A 21,268-nucleotide genomic window follows, 5' to 3' on the forward strand; every position below is an offset into this window, starting at 1 on the left:
AAAAAACTTTGGCTGAACTAATGCTGAGGACTTAGCTTAAGAACATTAAGTAGAGTTCTCTGGAGCATTTGTGATTATGCCAACTAATCCTGTCATTCTGCATGAAGTGAGGGAGGGAGATGATGGGTCTCAGAAGAGGGATGGGAGGATAGGTCGATTCCTTATGCAGGAACAAAAATGGGTGGAGGAAGAGTTGGGAGTGTGAAACCCTGTTCAGTTCCCGTGCACAGCTGGGTGCAGGTGCTTCGAAAGAACGGAGATCTAGCAACAACAGTAGATACGGTGTTCTGCCTGTGCACTAATCCGTTCCTGGGAATGTCTAAATGCGTTAAACTGGCCAGTGCCATTATGCAGATAAGGCATACATGGTTGTTACTGTAACATGCAAATTAACATGGGGCTGCCGTCTGTAGGGGAAGTGAAAGCACTTGGATTTGAGAGCAGAGCAGATACAGTGAAATGGAGCTACATGATGCCAGGTCACAGGATGTTGTGCTGTCACCAGGGAGGAATGTGCAGCAAAGTCATGGTGCAGAATCTGTAGCTAAAAGGTCTGTGGAAATTGTTCTGGGCCAAGGAGAGTCTGGTTGAGAATGGGAATGTCTGTAGGGTGCCTGATAGTCACTTCCCTATGGATGTAGTCTGTGGGTGCTTAAATAACATGACAAGCTTTTGGTCAAAACCCCTCACAACTGTTGGAAGTAGCTGTAAATTTTTGGAGCAGAAGCTGTTTGGAACCTCTGTGGCTTGGGAGCATGAAGATGTTGCTTCCAAGTTCTTTTCACCCAAGTAAAATGCCAAATTTACTATTTTGCAGTGAACGGAGTATTTTTGCTGTTTGCATAGGATGTTTTTTAATGCTGTCAAATGAAAGACTGGCAAAATCTCTGAAGGTTCTGCCATTCAGAGGTACTTGCCTTCTACTAAACATGCTTACCATGATCTGTGTTCACAGGGCTGCAGAAGCAACCATCTCACTAGTCGCATGCAGAAACTTGTCTCTAAAAATGATGCATAATTGGTGCACTCTATGTTTTCATGGCAAATCTGGGCAGAATATCCTGATGAATAAGATGCTTTATTTCCCACCCCCCACACTGTTTGAAGTCTCTGTGGAGCAGAGAAAGTTACCCTGTGTGAGCTCTGTTGCCGGAGTAGCTGTCCTGCCTTGTCATGTCCATGGGCAGTCTTAACTTACAATGTGACAATAGAGAACACAACCTTCTTTTTATGTAGTAAATAAATGCTGATGGGTGATAACTATTTAGCTCTCATAGGTTTAAAATAGTGACTCAAAAGTGTGTAGGACTTTAGCAGATCTTCATTGCTTTCAACACTCAGCCCTAATCAATTAGTTGGATGTCATCCTGCATATGAAACCCTGTGACCTGAGGCTTTTTGATAGCTGTATCTGTGAATTTGTGTCATGAAGTATAAGGTGTTCTACAGAGATGTCCATTTAGTTTTCTACACGTTGCCATTTTTCTCTTTGAACAAAGTTTTCAGAAAAGCACCTTTTACAGCTAGCCCAGCAGTCCAGCTGAGAGAAGGTGGAACTGAAGCAGAAATTTCCCCATCATTAGTAGCTGTCAGCATTTGATACAATATCTATTTGCACCTTCACTAAATACAATTATGTCACTACTATTGTGGTTAGATGACATAAGGAGTCCATCAGACAACATCTAATCCCACTTTTATGAGGATTAAGGGGGCATGTAATGTTTGTATTGAAGTTCTCTTGGTCTGGCAGACTGTTGTGCTATTTATAAACCTTTAATGGAATTGTAGTACAGTGGTCATATAATTACTATTAACCTTAATTACTTTTCTTCTCTTGACTCTCTAAGAGTTTTGTCTTGGCATTTGATTTTATTGTTTGACATTTTGCTGTGAAAGTTGTTTGAGTATTGGATGGCCACCATAGTTAATTTGGCATAAAATGGGTGGGCATTTTGATTACATTAGTCATGCCCAAGTTTTCAAAATCCTATGTTTAGAGTCCAAAAATATTCCAATTCTGTTTAACAAGCAGAATATGGTCCACTGCTCTAAAGCCAAAGTCGTGCATGTCTGTCAGTGGAAATATTTTGGCGGCCGTATTTAACCAAGCTGAAGTTGCAGTGTGGGTAGCAATAAAGCCATTTTTAAGGGAAGCTGACATCAAACACATTGTCCAGATTGGATCTTTGCTTAATTGGAGACAGCTCCCTTTGTGCAGTGTGATGTCCGCTGGCTTTGGTTGGTTGCAGTCTCTTTCCCAGGCTCCCTGTCCAGCAGCCTACTGTAAAAGTTTTACTTCATCTGTCATGAGTGTTTGCCTCAGCTGAACTGATGTGAACAGAGTTTTTAGTTGTGTTTTTATGTGCTTTTTCAATGTTCAGATTGCTTTTTTAGTCTTTAAGGAGGCATTGCTGAGCCCTCGATCTGGGGCTCAGATGAATTCTACAGACTACCCAGCAAGAACGCAGGGGATAGATGAATTATGTCATTTCCCCATAGTTGTTGATGGGAAATAAAGGAAATGTGAGAGGTAGGTGAAAGAATACATAATTTTAGATTGACTCCTTGCCAATGTGTCTAAAGAGCCTGTTAGTGTTGTTGGAGGTGGCTCACGACACAGATGCTCTTAAATGATCATAGCAGTACTGCAGAGCAATGACTTTGTGTTTCAATTGTAATAGAGACATTTAGCTTTTTTGGGCTAACAAGAAGTAAGATAAAATATTAATTGATTCCTTATCATTATGAGATTTCAAATTGGATTTTCTTTTTTCACCTGAGGAAGCAGAAGCAGATATATGCAGCTTTTCAGCAATGATTGACTGGAAAAATCAGCAATGTATTTTCCAGCTTGAAATCTGGAACAATTTTGAATTGTTGAGGGAGATGGCGTGAAATGAAGCAAGTCTCCAGCCTCACTGACTGCAGTAGCAGAGGAGCTTGTGCTCTCCAGAGAATATGCAAAGAAGAAATAATGCCCGAATCCCTGCAAAGATAAATGAGAAAGGGGTGAGAGCAGTGCCTAGTAATGGTGTGGCAGCCGAGAGACAGAAATATTCAGGAATGGTGACGCTTATCTCTGTGTGTATTTCTAAGGGTAAAACCACACAGTCCACAGTCGTTCTGCACTATGTAAGCTTGCAATGTAGGATGAATGGGTCTTACACAATGCCCAAGCCTTGGTCTCTGAATAGTGGAAAATTTAATCAAGGAGATTCCAAGGAGGAGGTTGGAAAATGAAATGAATGAGATAGGATTTTTTTTTTAGATGCTAAATTTAGGTGGTGCCCCTGCCCCCCCCCCAGCATATGTGAACAAAGGATGTAGGAACATAGACTTATGTTCCTACAGATTTAAATTGTACCTTACCAGATTTAGATTGTACATTTACAATTACTGACAAATTTCACAAAACTTCAAGTCACATCTGCCACTCAGTGGGCAATGATGAATACAAGAAGGTAAAGTGGATTGAGGAGTTCACCAGTGTGCTAAACTTTCTGCTTTCCCTTGGTGATAAGTCTGAATCAAAACCAGCTTAGATACCACAGGGAAGAGTACATGCATTCCTCAGAGGAAGGCATATGCAATCTAGGTAGCAGGAGTGATAAATACAGAAATGAGAAAATGTACTACTACCCTGTGAACTTAGCAATCGGAAGGCAGGAGTTAGCTAGATCATCGATTTGGCATGGACATTTTAAGAAATGCAGAAGGAAAGTGTCATTTGGAGGCCAGTGGGAAGAAGAAAGGGTTGTGGAAGAGACGTAATAGTTTGGCAGACTGTTGATAATTCATTGAGTGGGCACAACAGCCAGCAGGCTCCTGAAAGATTCTTTTCGCTGGATGAATTTAGAGAAGATGCGATGTCATCACAATGTGTTAAATAATACTACAGGGAATAGCTGTATTATCACTACACTTGTGAAAATATAAGCACACCTTGCTAATAATTTTTTAGACCCTGTACTGATGTCTATCAAGGTAATATTTGATCACCTTCTGTATACAAATAGATTAAGAGTAGTTGGACTTCCTAGCAGGTTTTCTAGACTTCCTGTTTCATCCTGTTAGAAACCCATGCTTTGAATAATGAATGTTGTTTTAGGTACGGGGGGGAATGTGGAATTTTGATGGCAAGAGGAAATGCTTGATGTAATTCGGCTGTAGATAAAATCCTACATAGGCAATAACTATCAAGTTCTGGAACAACTAATCATCAGGTAATTTCTTGACTGTGACTCAGTCTGTTGAATGAAAGGACTTGGGAAGATGAAAGATGGTATGTTTCCCCAGAGAGATACCAATCACAAACTAATCAAAGTATCCTGGGAAGTGTCTAGCCAAGCAGAAATTAAATCTTCACTGGACTTTCCAATTACACAGTTCTAGTCCAGATGTTCATGTTGTTGAAATATCTTTATTTCCAAAGGAAAATAAAGACATGAAACACCACCATCATGGGATGTGTACTGGCTGTGACAGTTGCTGTCAGGAGGCAAGAGAAACATTCTTTTCCACATTGCCTGGGATGTGTATCCTGCTGTCTTAGGAGGAAATTGGGGCCGAAGTTAGTAGCTTTGTCTTTCTAGGAATCTTTCCAAGTGTGCTCAGTGCTCACCTAACCAGACAACCTTAAAGTTTTTACGAGCTTTCAGGCAGCTTGATGTAAATCTGTTCTTTGCTGTCTAGCAGGATGCCTCCTGTGGCGGCAGTGGAAGAAAGTGGGCTGACAAGAAACAGGAAAGAGACAGAGGCATTTGTGGGGGTACTGGAGAAGAGGAGACAGTGTGCACTGCTAACTTAGACCATTGCTAAACCCACTGGTATCTGTCTTGTTAAGTGAACAAGAGCCAGTGGAACTGGTGTAGTTGAAGTGCCCTTTTTTTTTTGTAAGTGATTTGGCTAGATGAGCATAGGTGAGAAGAGTGACCAAGTGATAGTGCTCTAAATTAGAGCTTCAGGGTGTACCTTAGTTCTTGTTGCTATTTAATGGAAGAACTGCCTAAATATGGTGGAATCTTTCATGTTTTAGAGAACACTAGTAGGAAAGATATAGTCCAGGTAATGTTGATTTTGGTGATTTTAAGAAATAACCCTTTTGAACTCAGTGAGAGCAGCAGTCCATAAGAAGACATGCTTGGGCTTGTGTTCAGATTATTCAAGTTAAAACATCTTCAGTTTAGTTTCAGTTTAGTTTTTCTCTTGGGCATTTATTGTTTGTTGGGTTTTTCTCTCTTTTCTTAAACATAATTTGGTTGCTCTGTATGGGAAGATCCCTGCTACCCAGGGGCTTTATAACCTTACTGACAAAGCCACAAAAAATCCAGTAGTTGAAAATGCTTTGTTAGGGGAATTCAATGAATGTGATATAATTTCTCAGCTCTGTGATGGCTGGGTGTTGTGGTTGTGGAGATGGGGATGTAAGCACTTCTTGAAATTTCTGAGACCCTCAAAGGCAAGTGTCTTGAAACACACACTCTGCTGCCACTTGCTAGCCCTTGAAAAACAATCTTCAAGTGTATGAAGACACATGAGAAAGGAGCAGTGCCTGTTTGGGCAAAGCCATCTCTCGCAGGCCCAGGATTTCTAAGGTTTTTTTTCCAAGGCTTTGAGGAGAAAAGCTGATTTTCTTGCTGAAAGTGTTGGCAATGCTGCATCACTGCATTACAATTATTTCATATGCCAAGACTTCTGAAGGCTGTTGGTGGAATCAAGAAATAATTCACGATTTAACACTAGCCTGGATGTGTTCTTGTGATGGTTTTTCTGTGTACTTTTTTCCTAAATTTCTCTGAAGAATCAGAGGTTTATTGCCATTGATAAGGAAACTGGATTCAGTGGACTATGCTTTGCGGTAGTATGGGGTTTTTTTAATTTTCTTTTATTTTGTATTGATGTTGCCTGGGTGGCCTTATTCATATGTTAAGAGTATTTTGGCTTCAGGAGAGTGTTTTCATCCAAGACAGAATGACACTGATCTTGATGTCTTTTGCCTTTCCTGTGAACAGGCATAGACTGCCTGTTGGGAACATGAGGATGTGTTATCAATCCGTTGCCATTGCATGGTGTTTTTTTTTTTGTTGTTTTTTTTTTTTTTTGTGCCACATGTAGTTGTCCTTAGAAATTTGAAATGTGTGGGGCAAGGGAAAGGGCTTAATATATGAGTATTTCAGTTTAGTGTCATGGCCTCTAATACATAGGAGGTGATACATGTGACTGGATGATTGCCTTATCCTGTCTGGATTCAAGATCTGCTACTCCACAGTAAAGATTTATATAGATTTCCTCCCCTCCCCCCCCCCCCCCTCCCTCCTTCTAGAAGAGCTTGTTTTCTGGGAAAGAGGCATTGTATTGAGCTTTTTTGACTCTATGTGACCTTTCTTTGTGGATGTTGTACAAACTTTCTCCTTCTGCTAGCCCTAGGACTCTTCTTTGGACTCTCTCCTGTGGCTCTTTTCTATACTTTCTTTATTAAGTCTGATTGCAAACTCTGCCATTCCATGGGATTTGGAGTGTTGCAGTGTGCTGTGATATTACTTCTTGAAAGTGCTGTGCAGGCTTGTATCACACAAGATACTTTGTATCTTATAAGATATTTTAAGTTATATTTTGGAATTTGAAGAAAAACTTTTTTGTCACTATGCCCATCACGTCTTTTCAGCATCAGTTCCAAGAGCTGACTTTTTACGTGCTAACAAAGTGAGTTTGTAAAACCAAGGAGCTGCAAGTTCAAGAAGAAAAGTAAAGGAGAGTTGAAAAATAACAGCAGTAATGGTAATTAATATAGATCATGGAATAAAAGCTCCTGTACTTTTAGATATTTTAAAATTGTCTACAAATTGTAGTCTATTTAAACAGATTAGATAATAGATAAATCTCTCTGTGAATGAATTTTAGTAGAATTGATTTACATCTCCAAATCAATGTTTAGCAAATTAGATCTCTAACATGTAATCCAGAACTTGAAAGTGGCAACCTACTCCTGTTATTTCATGATTATGCTTACTGATGAGCCTTGACTGTGACCTAAGCAACAGAGACAGACGTCTGATTTTCTTCTATACCTAGCAGTTACATTACTTAGCCTTTATACTTTACATAATGTAATTGCAGTAATGGGCCCATTTTGAAAAAAAACCAACAGTAAGACAGTGTGCCGTGAAGATATTTTGTGTAACCCTGAACAGTGTTCAATACTGAATAGGAACTTTAGAAAATGATCCGGTATGAGCCATGCCAGCAGCTGCTGTAAAACCTGGTACTGCCAGGGCACAGGAATCATGACATCAGGCCAGGTCATGGAATAATGAACACCGATCCGAGGGGGGACAGTCTGTCATTTGATCATTGGAGACTTGATCCTACTTCTGTTGGGGAGGGGGAAAGAAAAAAAAAAAAAAAAAAAAGACAGTCACTGAAGGTCAGTTCCTGTACAATAAAATTTATATACTGTAAATAACTGGGATAATCAACATACAAATATGCAAGATTTAAATAACTGTGTGGGGTGATGAAACATCAAAGGGCTGTGATGCCCAATAAATATCTGACTTCAGTGATCACCCTCCATCATGCACATTCCTCTTCAAGAAACTAATTATCTATTAATGTCACTCTCACTGTTCTCACAGCTCCATTTTCCTTTTGGCCCGTGAACTGTGTTGCAGGCAGCCATAGCTTCCTTGGTGTGACCTGAGGCACAGCTCTTCTGTCCTCTCAGTAGCTGTCTGTTCTCCATATTGCTTAACAACCTTCACTTTCTACTTATGTGTGCTTTTCTGGTTCTTTCATGGTTTTTTTCCTCCTCTGATTTTTTTTTTTCTTTCTTGTGATATCCAGAGTCCTACAGGTGGGTTTAGAATATTATTCCAGATGATTCAATCTTTACATTTTGAAATGCAGTTATCTTTAAGAAATTGTATCAGTTCTATAAGCAGAGTACTAACGCTTTTTTACAGAATCATTGTGGGTTTTTTTATTTTCTCCTAAAGCGGTCTGCGTATTTGAAGGCAGAACCTACTTTGAAGGACAAAGAGAAACTGTGTATTCAAGCTCAGGGGACTGTGTTCTATTTGAGTGCAAGGTAAGAATACTGTTGATGTAAAAAAGAATTCTTGCATGTTAGAAATATCAAAGTCCCACTGAAGGCAACTGTGAAATACAGACAGGTCTACCTTAGGAAGTGGCAACAGTAAAGGTATCTAAGGGGTCCTGTGTTTATTTTGTCTTACTGACTTCCACGTCAAGTTTTGCAAATAAATTTACTTTGCATAGCTGCAAGCTTTGATTATGCAACTTGACAATCAAGCTGCATGCTTTCTTCTGTAGGTATTGTCTCCATCATCAGTAATAAAAACTCTAGCAGACTACTTCTATGTTTCCATTGACACCTGTGTGATGCTATTGCTCAAAATTATGTGCTCAGGTGTGAGAGATGCATGAACACAATGGAGGCATAATCTGGAATTAAGGGTAATTCTTAGAGAAAAAGTTAGATGAAAAAGAAGGAAAATTGCTGGCATAGCAGGTGTCTGGTATTTCTAGTGATGGAAATGGGAGGTAGGGTCATTGTTTTATTTGTAAACAGCACACACCTGATGCTGAGGTGGTCTTGTCCTGCTGCATGAACAGAGCTGCTCTTCAGGGCACAAATACACTTTAAGGGAAAAATACCCCCGGGTTGGCTGTGGGTTGAGAATTGCACAAGCTGCTGCAGTGAGTCCCACGTCACCTCTCTGAGGGAGGGATGGGGAGGAATTCCATCTGGATAGAGAGCTGTGTGCTGTGGAGTGGAGTTGAAAACCTGAGCGCTTTTTTCTAGGGCAGAGAGAGGGGAGCAGCTCCTCGGGCCATGCTGCAGCTATCACACCAGTTTCTGGAAATCTCAAAACATTTTCATTTGTGAAAAATTGTGTTTTACAAAGTAGAACTGGGGACTGTTGTCTTACTGCTGTCAGTTTTAGTTTTAATCTTTGTGAGCTTAATTCCTGGAGTAGGGGCTTTGAAAATGTTTTGAGAAAGGAAAGAAGCTGACGAGAAATAATTTTGGATTCAGTTGTACTCTTTTCAGGACTCTGAGCTTGTATTTTCAACATGACACCTGGGACATGAATTCTGTGATTAGTCCATGGATATAATTAACAACCATCAAAAGTTACGTGATGTTGCCTTGTGTTTCTTGCAGCTGGCAAGTGCAATGCTGTATGAACAAAATGCCTCTGTTGGCTCTGCTAGTCTGTATTTTGTTGATGACACTTGTTTGCTGGTGGGCTGCCTGACTGTCCTGGTAGAAATATTAAGCAGCAGCTTTGGCTGATTCAAGTGCTGTTTTTTCAAGGACTGAATTACATGCAGTTTCTGCTGAACAGCCTTGTGGATGATAATTGAGAGCAGAAAATCCACATGCTGTATACTGTGTTGGTCAGATAGGAAGTCATAGGTGGGCGCTATTTTATTACTACCAGAGTTCTCATAAAAGAGTATGATTAATGACTCCAGCTCAAGAGAGACTAGGAATGGCACAAGGGCTGATTTCATGCTTAAAGTCTTATAATGATGTTATCAAGGAAATGTGGGGAAGTTCTTCTTTTTGTCTGCATGTAATTCTAAACATGATTTTTTGTTTTGTTTGGCTGCTGCAGTTGTGCCTGCTATAGGCATGCACTTTTCTGTTTGAATATTGTAAGACATGTGAATGAAAAATTATCTTCCAAATTAAAAGTTGTAAAAGAGTTAAATGCAATCCAGACTACTCTAATTGATATTATTTCTATCAAAGGCAATTTTTTTTTTTTCTTTTTCTTTTGTGGAATTGAGGGGTTTTGCCCGTCCTGGTGTACACCACGTCTGTGGCTGGCTTGCTTTACTGTTTTATAAGGTTAGGGTTGGTTTCTCTGTCAAGATTGTTTAAGGTAAAGTTTGAGCAGTTTTTTTGGTGTTGGCCATTGTGTTCACATTTCGTCTTTACATTTAATGCTTAAAGAGGATTTAAAATTAAATGCTGGACCCATAATAATAATACTACATGCAATGGCATATGCATGATTTTAGATTCTTTTCTTGCATGCAGAAATACAGGGTCCTGAGTTCAGTGAGCTCATGTTTTAACCAGATTGCTGATTTTAAGGCAGATGTCTCTGAGGAACATGTTGTTTGCCTTATTTTCTATCTTTGTCATATCTTGACTAGAGCACTGCAAGACACGTTAATTAGGGCCTGGGGGAGCCTGCAGGTGGTACCTCTGTGGTAGCTGGGTTGCTGAGGCAGGCATTTTGTGTGGTCATACTGCAGTGATTGCGTGTGACCTGCACTAAATGCCTGAAGATATTCAGATACCATCATGTGGCATTGGACATTTCCAGACGCCTGGTCCAAACAGCTGAGAAACTCTTTCTAAATAGGGAAGCAGGGCCACTTTCCTTCAGTGTTACTACTGCAGCGTTGAGGTCACAGATACTCAAGTTTGATTTTACTTACTGTCTAAATAACAAGCTGCTTTAGAGTATTCATTATGAGGACCCTTGATTCTCGAATCTGCTGTCCCAGTTTTTGAGAAATAATGGTTATTCTTTCAGGCATAGCTTTAAAAGAAACTTCTGAGGCAAGTTGATAGCTAAGGTAAGAGAAGAATGAGAGCTGTTGCCCCACTTCTGCTTCCCTGAAAACATGTGAGTGTAGGGTAGCTCCTGATGCTTTTATGGTGCTATGTTGCCCTTCCAAATGGTTTTCAAAGGTACCTGGAGTTTAGCATAGGCAGTTTTTTGCTTGTACATTATAATGCTAAAAGTCTACTGAAGTTATTGTTTGTCTTTATTTCTTATCTCACAAGATTAATCAATTACCTCAACAGGACCACAAAATGCAGCGTATTCCAAAAGACAGTTGTACAGCTTTGAACTGTCCAGAATCTCAACAGATCCCCTTATCTCACAGTTGCTGCAAAATCTGTAAAGGTAAGGTAACAGCAGATATACATATCTCTATAAGCTCAGTGTAATTTTCCATTCTTGTAGGTTATATAGACATTTTTCTGATCATTTTGAATAGGACACTCCTACACATGACAATCACTGTAGAACTTGGGAAGCTGAAAAGGTAACATCTGCATTGTGACATCTGAAAATTGTGAAATGCCTAATAGTGTAAATTCTGTGAAATGTGTATGTTTCATTCTAGCCAAAAATGGGTGAAAAGTCAAAGAAATCGTATCCATAATTAGAGACCTTCTACCATTCGCCCACTCCAGTGTCCAAACAAAATGAGACTGGGGAAATGTCCATGTTCACCACCATCTTTCTGAGATGCTTTGAGATGTCTCTTTCTGAGAACTCTTGGTGCTATACAGTTGTTTGAAGACTGGAATAACTTCTTTACCTGTTTGGGGTTGTAGTCTGCATGTAGAGGCAGAAGATTTAGTGAATATTTTTGTATGCAAAGAACCTTTGTATGTTACACCCAGTCTGATCTTTACCGAAGGAGAAAGCTGCAGGAAGTACTCTGTGTCTTGAGTGCACTCTTTTGATCTGGACTAATACCAGTATCTTCAAAGCTATGAGCAATTACATCTTCAAGTGGCTACGTCTGTTTCTTCTATAGCTAAATATGATATATTGATACCTGGCATCAAAGAAGATGTTAGACTCTTGGGCTGATTTTAGGTATAATTCAGTGAAAAGAAGGGTGCAGCTATAGTTGTTTTTGTGCTACTTAGCACAAACACGAAGGATATGATTAATAACATCAAGCAGAGATATAAGAAAGTAGAAGAAAGGAACTTAAGGGAAGTTGATAGGTCTTGAAGTCTATCACAGTCAAAAAGATTTTTTTAAATAATTTTCTGTAACGTCTTCAGTGGCTCAGAGAAAACAATTATGTATTTCTTGTGCCTGGTATAGCTAGAAAATTTTAATATATGTCAGATGAGTGCTTTCTGAACGTTTTCAATTCTCCCTGAATCATACTAGCTTGGCATCTCATGAGCTCTGGAGCTTATTCGTTAAACAAGAAGCTGTTTTACACTATTATTCAGCAGCATGTATTTTGTTTATTAACGTAGCTGATACATAAGTGTTGAGAATCGTAAGAATAACAAAAAGTCAGTAAAAAAGCCATCACCTTTTCTGGATGACATATATGTTCTTAGTTACTTAATGCCAAAATCTGATACAAACCAATCCAGGCCAGGAAATCCAAAAATGAGACTATTGCTTTGTCATTAACTGAGGCTTTCATGAGAAAGACAACAAAAAGACAAAGAGTCGGTGTTGCCATGGCCAGAGGTTGCTCTTGATACACACACTTCTGCTGTCATCGATGTGTATTGAAGACCCTCTAATGCTAGTGAAAGCATATAGAACTTTTTGCTTCTTAATGTCCCATGTCAGATAACACCACCATGGTAGCTAAGGTGAGTTATAATGTTTAAGTAACATTACTTAAGCGTATCTCTAGGTTGCAGTGAGGCAATCCACAGCAGGAAAGAAAGAGAGAAAGTAAGATGTCAGCCTCATATCCTGGTAGGTCTGTGATGTTTGCAGCATGACCATGTCACTCAGTCTCGGTACTAAAACATTCTGCCTTTAACGGGCTCTTCTGTTTCTCTTGTCTTGCTTGGCTTGTGTTGGTTCACACTGTTGATGAACTGCCTGAGTGCAAATCACCTCTATGACCAGACCTCCAAGCATATTCTGCTGTTGTCCAGCTTGAAGTGCTCATTTAACAGCTTGTGTGAAGTTAGGGGTAGAAGCTCTTTCATAGCAAAATACGAAGCAGAAGCCAGGTGGAGTGATAAGAATAATAATCTTTTCTTCTGACTCATTTGTTATTTTGTAGGAAGTCTATGTTGCAGCCTGATTCCAGCTTGCATTCTGGAGCTGTTGCTGTTAGAACAGTCCTGGTCCCCTGAGCCTGACCCACGTTCCTTAGTTTTCCTGTGGGAGGTTTTGAAGAGAAGAAAATAGTTACTGGAAAACAACAGTGAAGTACTGCTGCTTGATCAATTCTAATGCCTTAGTTAAAGAAGGAAACTTTTTGAACAAATAAAGTTATTGAGAAAACAATGAAGGAGACAAGCTCCACACCTTTATAGACAGATGTGGAAATTGTGGAAGCTTCAAGTCAGTTACTAGAACCAGTTTGAATTCAGTATAGTAAAGGACAATTTAATGGTGTTCAGCAACATAGCAGCATTAGATTTCATGAGAGCAAACAGAAGGAATTAGAAAAAACATACTGAGTTGAAAGGTTCAATCTAAATTTTCCAGCCTGGAAAAAAACTTCAGAATCTTAAAAATTTGTAATTAAGGTGCAATGGAAAACAGTTACGCTCAGGAAGAATAAAAGGGAAAAAATAGGAAATAAGGATGGCTGAAAGGTGAGATTTTAAAAATAAATGTCTCTGAAATGGAAAGGATGATGCAATCAGCAAAGAGTATTCAGTCAGTGGAGCATGAAAGGAAGAGATAAGGGGAAGAGGAAAGCAAAACAAGTCAGTGTTAATCAGAGACTTTCAGTTAAATGTGGAAAGATTTTATAAATACATCTGGGAACAAAAAGTGCTAGAGAAAAAAGTGGTATCACTAGTAAATGAGCTACTGAGTATCTAAGCTATTGAGCCCTTTTATAAATGTCCGAACAAAACAAAACAAACAAACAAAAAGATTAAGATAAATATATAATTAAGAAGTCTCCTGTAAAATTACTTAAATTACTTAACAATGACAAGGAGACAGTAAGGCGGTTTAAACAAGCCTCCTATCCAGCTGCCTTAGATCAATGCCATAACCTGAAATTGAATCGAAGACCTAGAGACAGTCTGTTCTTGTGGCTTTTACTTCTCCTTTTATCTGTTTCATTCTTGGTACAATTTATTTTTCTGTATCTCATGGCTAATAGAAAGGTATTCTTTGACCTAAGTGAGAAAAAGATAGGACTGTCTTTGACAAGGACGTTTTATAATCCCTGAATTCTTTTTAACCCTCAATCATATTTGTTTCTGTACAGGCCATGACTTTTGCACCGAAGGACATAACTGCATGGAGCATTCTGTCTGCCGGAACCTAGATGACAGAGCTGTCTGTAGCTGCCGAGATGGCTTCCGAGCCCTTCGAGAGGACAATGCCTACTGTGAAGGTAATGCCTTCTGTAGATGCTTAGCTTTGCTGTATGAATTGCTGTGGGATGAATGTATTGATTCTTAAGTTCTAAGTCTGTTAAATGCAATGAATTAGATATGCAGTATATTAATAAACTAATTATGTCTTCAATTAAGTTTGTTAAAAAAAAATAATAAAAAAAATCTGATCAGTGTTGAAGTGGCAAGTTACTATGGCTGAGATCTTGAATTAGAATCATAGAATCACTTAGGTTAGAAAAGACCCAAGTCAATGACCTTGATCATCAAGTCCGACCGTTAGCTCAGGATGCCTCCATGGGAAGGTTTTCCTTTTTTTCTTCATGGTGTTCAGATATTCAGGGAACCTGAAAGTCAACCATTTGAATAACATGTTAGTATAACATTTATAGTCTCTTTTTACTGCTGCCTGTTCCCAACCTCTCACCCCAGGGAGTAAGTAGATGCCGTAGACTAGATTCTAGTATTGTTCGTCATGCTCAGTAATGATTTATTATTTGAGCTACTCTTTCACTTTCAAAGAGCAGCAAGCTACTTAATCAGAAGAGAAGCCTCTATAACTTGTGTCTTTACAATCTAGCGGAATCCTGTGGAAAAAAAAAGCATCCCCACTCCAGCAGCAAGAGCCAAAGTCCTGTGCACAGTCTCTTAGCTTTTGTGCTGACTGTTGCTCTTACTCGTGAAAACTCTGATTCTGCAATATAATGCTAGTGTACTGTCAGGCCATCCTTACCATAAAGCTTAAGTGTTGGCAGCAGGATGGCCTTTGACCAATAAGCAGTTTGGTTCAGATCTAGCCTGCTAAATTGTAAGTAGAGCATCTGTGAGTGGAGTCTAAGGTGCTCTGCAGTCCCATCTCATAGCTGGATTGTTCTTTGGTGATGCCCAATTAAATGGGATGAATCAAGGCCTTTTAAGACTGTTCCTTTGGCTGAACTTTGCAAAAGTTAATGCCTGCCACTTACTTGAGTTAGTACCTGCAGTAACATCAGTAGGAATGCTCATCTGTAGATCTAGATTTGAGAATTCATGAGTATTTTCAGGAAAGGAATGAATAATTGATTCTGCTTCACATACGTCTCTACTTAACGTTTATGATAAGCCTTTAGATGGAGGCGTGTTTTGAGAAGTTCAACTAAAAATCATGCAGAAACAAATCCTTTGCCCCTCATCATGTTGCGGCAGGCATCTGACATCAAGACCTGCTGTATAGCTTGTTCTGTGTTGCAGCATTACCCACTTCTTATCCCATAGTCCCTGGAGACTATGCTGAGGCTTAGGCTGCAGATCTGCATTTCTGGGAAGTCATCAGTCATTTCCTATTCAAGGGGGTCACTGGAGTGATGAGGTTATGGTGAAATCAGTGCTTTAAGAAGGTTTTTTTTTCTGCAGCTCTATTGTTACTCTGCTGAATGAAAGCAGAAAAACAAGTTACGCTCTCTTAGTGATCTCAATGCCACTCAAATTAGAGTGTGGAACTTGCCAGGCATAAGCAAAAAAAAAAAAAAAAAAAAAAAAGCTTTTTGATCAGCGTTGGTGGTGAAATATTTAGATGAAGACACAGTAGATTATCGTATGTGAGACTGATGCATTTGTAGTATAAGTGGATTTACCAGTTTGTGCAGGACCTGAATTCAGCATGATGATTTTTTGAGAAGATTGCTGGGCTCAATTGCTTCTGAATAGGCAAATGATACTTGCTTAATTGCTTTCGAAAAGCTTGCATAAGCAAATAAAAGGTTGGGACACATTATTTACATTAAAATAATTTTATGTACCACTATGTTTGGATGCATTAAATTATCCCTTAAAAAGTTGACGATTTAGGGCCTGGTCCAGGAATACTTGCTTATGTTGAAGATAGTGGGAGTAAGTCCCATTAGGAAGTTGCGCCCACATAAGCAAAACTCACGATGTTGGGTCCCTGTCAGATGAGGTTCTCCCAGTCAGGGTCAAACCTAACTCAGCAGGCAAAACAGACTGATTTCACTGCTCGCTGTGTACGGTAGCTGCAATGTAAGCACCACACTTGAACTGTGCACACTTGGTACACAGGCGTGTACCTGGCCTCGACTGGCCACCCTGACAGTGTGCAGGTCAGACGCTGGAAGGAGGGGAAATAAGGTGGCAGACTGAAACTTTAGGATTGATTTTGTGGAAGAGAAAGGGCAGGGAACTGAACTACCCCTGCTTTTTCAGAGTTGTGCTTTTAGTATTGTATCCCTTTTCCAACCCAAATGTCTCTTTGAGTGCTGAGTTTTCTTATTTCTGGAAAGAGACTCCTTACCTCAATATTGAACAATGTAATAGCAAAGGGCATAACAGCAATAGCGTAACACCAAATCTTTTCAGAGTCCTGTCCCTCATCTTGAAAGGCTGAAATGGTCCCAACCTCCCTTTCTCAGCACATAGCCTTTCTTCACTGTGCTGTTATTGTGGTTTTAATTATGAGCAAAGCCAAGCTGTAGAAATGCTGCGTTAACACAAAAGCCTTTCAGAGAATGCTTTTTGTAGTGGCTGAAGCCCGTGGGTGTGATAGCTGCTTCTGTGCTCGCACTTAACAAACTTCAGATAGACTGCAAAACTGGATGTCATTGATTCTGTGTTAGAGCCAAACCTTGCTAAATATGATCCTGATTTGTGCCTCAGCACTGTCAAAATTCAAAGAATAAACAGCAATAATGATGCTTCCATTGGCAGAATTTCTCCTTAAGGTAGAAGGAAAAAAAAATATTCAAAGCTGGTTTCGGTGCGAGTCTGGAAAAGCTGCATGAATTTCATCTGAATTATGGAAGAGTTTGGCTTCTATCCTAGAAAGAAATGGTGCTTTTCCAAAGCTGTGTAATGTCTTTAGATACTGTTATGGTGGATACCTTTCTGTTTTATTATAATAATAATTATATTTGTTAATATTTATGTCACATTTATCTTTCCCTTGGAGGACTGTTTAAAGCAATACTTAATGAGTTGGGATTTCTTCATTCATCTGCTGTAAGCCTTATTCCAAGTACTCTGAAGTGTGTTTTCTGCCTCAGGTTATTATGCAGTTTGAGATACCTCGTGGGCAGGTTGGGTATGAATTATGCTGTGCTGCCTGAGTGTAGGTGCTTTTAAATATAGCATCCTTGGTGTATAGCCTACCTGATATCAATGCTTTACAAAAACAGATGTTCTGATGAAGTGCAATTAGTCTTTTCCAAGGCAACACCTGCAGTGCCCTCAAACTGATGATTGACCTCTGATATTTCAAATAGTATTCAGTCCCTGCTACATTTGTGGTGGTGGTTATGCTGAAAATATTTTTAAGGATAAAGTTTTTGACTCTTGGCTGTCAAGATATTCTCATGCATCTAGAAGAGTGAAATATATCCATACTTCAAATAAGATGGGTTTGCAAATAGTCTGCTGGTGGCAGCTTTAGGTGTTCTTCTCAGATCCTCGAACCTAAGCTGTTTTCATGTACCATGTCATGCACTTTTGGCGGTCCTTAAAAGATGTGTTTGGGGAGGAGGTGTTACTTGTACTCTTTGGAGACTGAACTTGGAAGGATTGCTTGAAATCCAATTTTCTGATTTAATAATAGCACTCAGCTATCTTTGTGCAAAATCTGATTTCACTCCAGAAGCGTTGCCAAGGATTGCTGATTAAATAGAGAGGAGAGTAGGCTCAAGAAAGAAGACAGGAGAATTCAGTAATCTTTTGTAAGCACCAGGACTGAACATGATCTTAGAAAACCAGATTATTTGCTTCTTTATCACAGAGGATTTTGCCTGATGCAGAGGCCGTTTTACATCAGGTACTGATTTTGGCTGAGATGGAGTTAATTTTCTTCATAGCAGCTTGTATGGTGATGTGGTTTACATTTGTGACTAGAACAGTGTTGATAATATGGGAATATTTTAGCTATTGCTGAATAGCCTTGCACAGTGTTAAGGCCATCTCTGTTTCTCTCTCCCCCTGCAGTGAATAGGCTGGGAGTGGGCAAGAGATTGAGAGGGGACACAGCCAGGACAGCTGAGCCCAGCTGACCAAAGGGATATCCCAGACCATACGACATGCTCAGCAGTAAAAATGGGGGTACCCTTTTCTAAGGTGGTGATTACTGGGAGGGCTGTCTGAGCATCAGTCTGCTGGTGGGAGCTGGAGAGTGATTGCCTTTGAATCATTTTTTTTCTCCCTTTTTTTCCCCTTTACTTATTAAATGGTCTTTACCACAACCCATGAGTTTTTTCTCACTTTTGCTCTTTTGGTTCTCTCCCCATCCCACTGGAGGGGGCAGTGAGCAAGCAGCTGGCAGATGCTGAATTGCTCACAAAGGTCAACCCTTCACACTTCACAAATTTACCTTATGGTTATCTGTGGACCATAATGTTTATTTTCTGATATATGGGAATTTAGTTGTACTAGTTGCACAGTACACAACCTAGCTACCTTATCTTTTTTGGTATCGTTTTGGGGGATCATTTAATATTATTAAACAAATCTTTGTGAAACCATTTTCTATTTTTATTCTAATGTATCCTTTTCCCTCCGTAACTCCTCTAGTTTCTTTGCTGTTGCCATGTTTGTCCCAGTTTCAAGTGTAGCAGCTGAACTGAGACCAAAGACCAAGTGACTGTCTGCATTTGAGAATTGCATCAGCTTCACTAATGATTCTCCCTTGAGGGGAGAAGGTCTTCAGTTTAGAAATCTGCTTTTGAATAAGCTGGCTTGACTTGACTCATCATTGGTGGAGGGAAGTAAGCAGTCGTCTCTTTCCGGAGTAGACGTTGGAAGCGCCACTTGGTTGGTCCTCGTCAGGTTTCCTTTAGCTCAGGGTTGTATCTTCTTATTCTGCTTGGAAAGATTTATTAATTTATCCCTATGTTTGGGTAAAAATACCAATGCATTATTCAAGCCTCTTCCCCAACAGCAAAAGCATGACACTTCTTCACTTACATAATTAGTACAATCTGTTGTTAATCTTACTGTTAATCTTGTTGTTTTTAACTATGGATTACAAAGTAAACTACACTTTCAGAATAAGCCTGATTTCTACAGATTTCAGTGAAGAAATCTTACAAAAGATGAAAAGTAATAATCAAATTGCAATAGCATCATATTGGCCAAGTACAGTAATCAACACATTTTTTTCTTTAAGCAAGTGTAACATTGGGAAGAGCATAAGTAGGATGGAGACCTCTGTAATGGAGATAAACCCCAGAGTATTAAAATATATTTTATTAAGTCCTCTGGGTTTTTAATAACCATTACTGGCATGTTTGCTAGCTTTGCTGTCTTCATGGTATGCACAATATTTTTGGATGAGAGTCCTGCTTAGGAGCTATGCAGTACTGTCAGTTTTGATAAACTGGGAAGGTTACCTGAGCTTCTGTCTTCATACATGAATTCTTATTTGTAAGTGAGATGTGGAAATAGCATCATATATAGCTAAGAAATAGATTTCCATCTCCATCAGTTGGCAGTGTTTGAGTCATTACTTTGTCATTTTCAGTTGGGTTGAAAACTAATCAAGCAGAAAGAAAAACTTTCGCTCCAGGAGGGCAGAGTGTTGTTTCCAAATCTCTATTAAAAAGTAATTAAACATTATTAATATTAAATTAAACATTAATATTAAACAGTATTAATAGATTATAATTTTTTTCTCAGCGAAGGCAGTAATTGTCATCTTATTTCCATCATTATGTTAATAAGAAAATAAATATGAAGAATTATCAGGCCAATTCTAATGTGTCAGTGTGTCAGAGTGCGTCAAATCCTTCTTGGTTGCCCATGGCTCTTATTCAGCAGGTTAATAAAGCACATTCCTAACTTAAAGTGTGCAAGCAGTATCCTGACACCAGTTCATAAAGTGTGATGCATACTGGGGTACAAATAGTACCACTGCCTGTAATAGTGGCATAGATAGTTTGTATGTATACAAATTACAGGATGTGATTCAGTGTTATTCGATTTTTAATTACTTCTACAGAAATATGTTCAGACTGATTCTATCATCCACCCATAGGCAGGACTGACAGTGATGTTACTATGATTAAAAAAAAAAAAAAAAAAGCTGAAACTAATCATATAAAAGGAGCCTCTTGGAAACTCTTGTAAACTCTTCTGTGCTACCAGTGCCTGGTAAGGAGATGCTTTACTGTACTGAGAGCAGCCCTTTACCACCAACAATAAAAACATATGTTGCATTTTGTCTTTAAATGAGAAATTAAGGTGAAAGTTTTCATACAAATTGCTTAAATCTGCAACCTCAAAGCAAAAGAGAAAATATACTAAAGCCTTAATTTTGTTTGTGTTTTCCTTTCTCTCCAGTTTTCACTAGTAGCTGGGAGGTGACTACTGAAAGAATTATATGCTGTCACTGTGCTAAAAGTACCCACAGCCAGCTACTTGGTTTTCTTTTGAAACTTTTAAAATCGCAGTCTAGAAGTGTGGCATGGCTTAACAATATGTAGAGGCTGGATCCCCAAGAGCTGTAATAAAGACACAGAAATGCCTGGCATTAAACCAAACTGAATTTAAAATAAATATTCTTTCATGAAGAGTGCAGAGTAATAGCAGCCACAGCGATTGTATAAGTTGTGGTACTCTCACTAGTGTGGCATCATTTGAGAGACTACTGAGTTGTGATACCACCACTTGTTTCTGTAGAACAAGCAGTAATCTACTGGATAGATTGCAAGAATGTGCTGCATGCTTTAGACCCGACGCAAACCCCAAATACAGTCTAACCCACCCACAGGGGTCTCACCACAGCTTACAGGTACTATTCTGTTACACACGCATCTGTCTTCTGGTGAGGACTTTTAAAATACACACATGCAGTACAATCTGTGCTGTCTCTTCCTGAGAAGAATCTGATATATATTTGTAGTTTCTATATAAAAATATTAATGCTGCTTAGTCCCCTTTTAAAACAGGGGGAAACAAATAGACTAACGGTGGCAATTATATCTAAATTCGTGACATTCACAGTTCAAAATGATGAGAAGCTGTCATACTTCAAAAAAAAAACAAGATTGTTTTGCAATTCAAATCTAAAGACCTATTTCTGAGTGCTGTGCTGGAGGGGGATGGATCATGAACTGGAGTCTCAGTAAGTTGTTCTGATTTTTGGAATTCACTAATTAA

General features: G+C 39.2%; 1 protein-coding gene across 1 annotated transcript in view; it reads left to right on the forward strand.

The window, feature by feature from the left end:
• NELL2 (neural EGFL like 2) overlaps positions 1–21,268 on the forward strand; it is a 150,221-nt gene that overhangs the window by 52,807 nt on the left and 76,146 nt on the right. Inside the window, exons 10-12 of the mRNA XM_037390221.1 lie at positions 7,998–8,089; positions 10,856–10,958; positions 14,008–14,136. Coding sequence (XP_037246118.1) covers positions 7,998–8,089; positions 10,856–10,958; positions 14,008–14,136 — 324 coding nt within the window. The remainder of the gene's footprint in view (positions 1–7,997; positions 8,090–10,855; positions 10,959–14,007; positions 14,137–21,268) is intronic.

Source organism: Falco rusticolus, chromosome 5 (assembly GCF_015220075.1).
Source record: "Falco rusticolus isolate bFalRus1 chromosome 5, bFalRus1.pri, whole genome shotgun sequence".
Classification (NCBI taxonomy): Eukaryota; Metazoa; Chordata; class Aves; order Falconiformes; family Falconidae; genus Falco; species Falco rusticolus.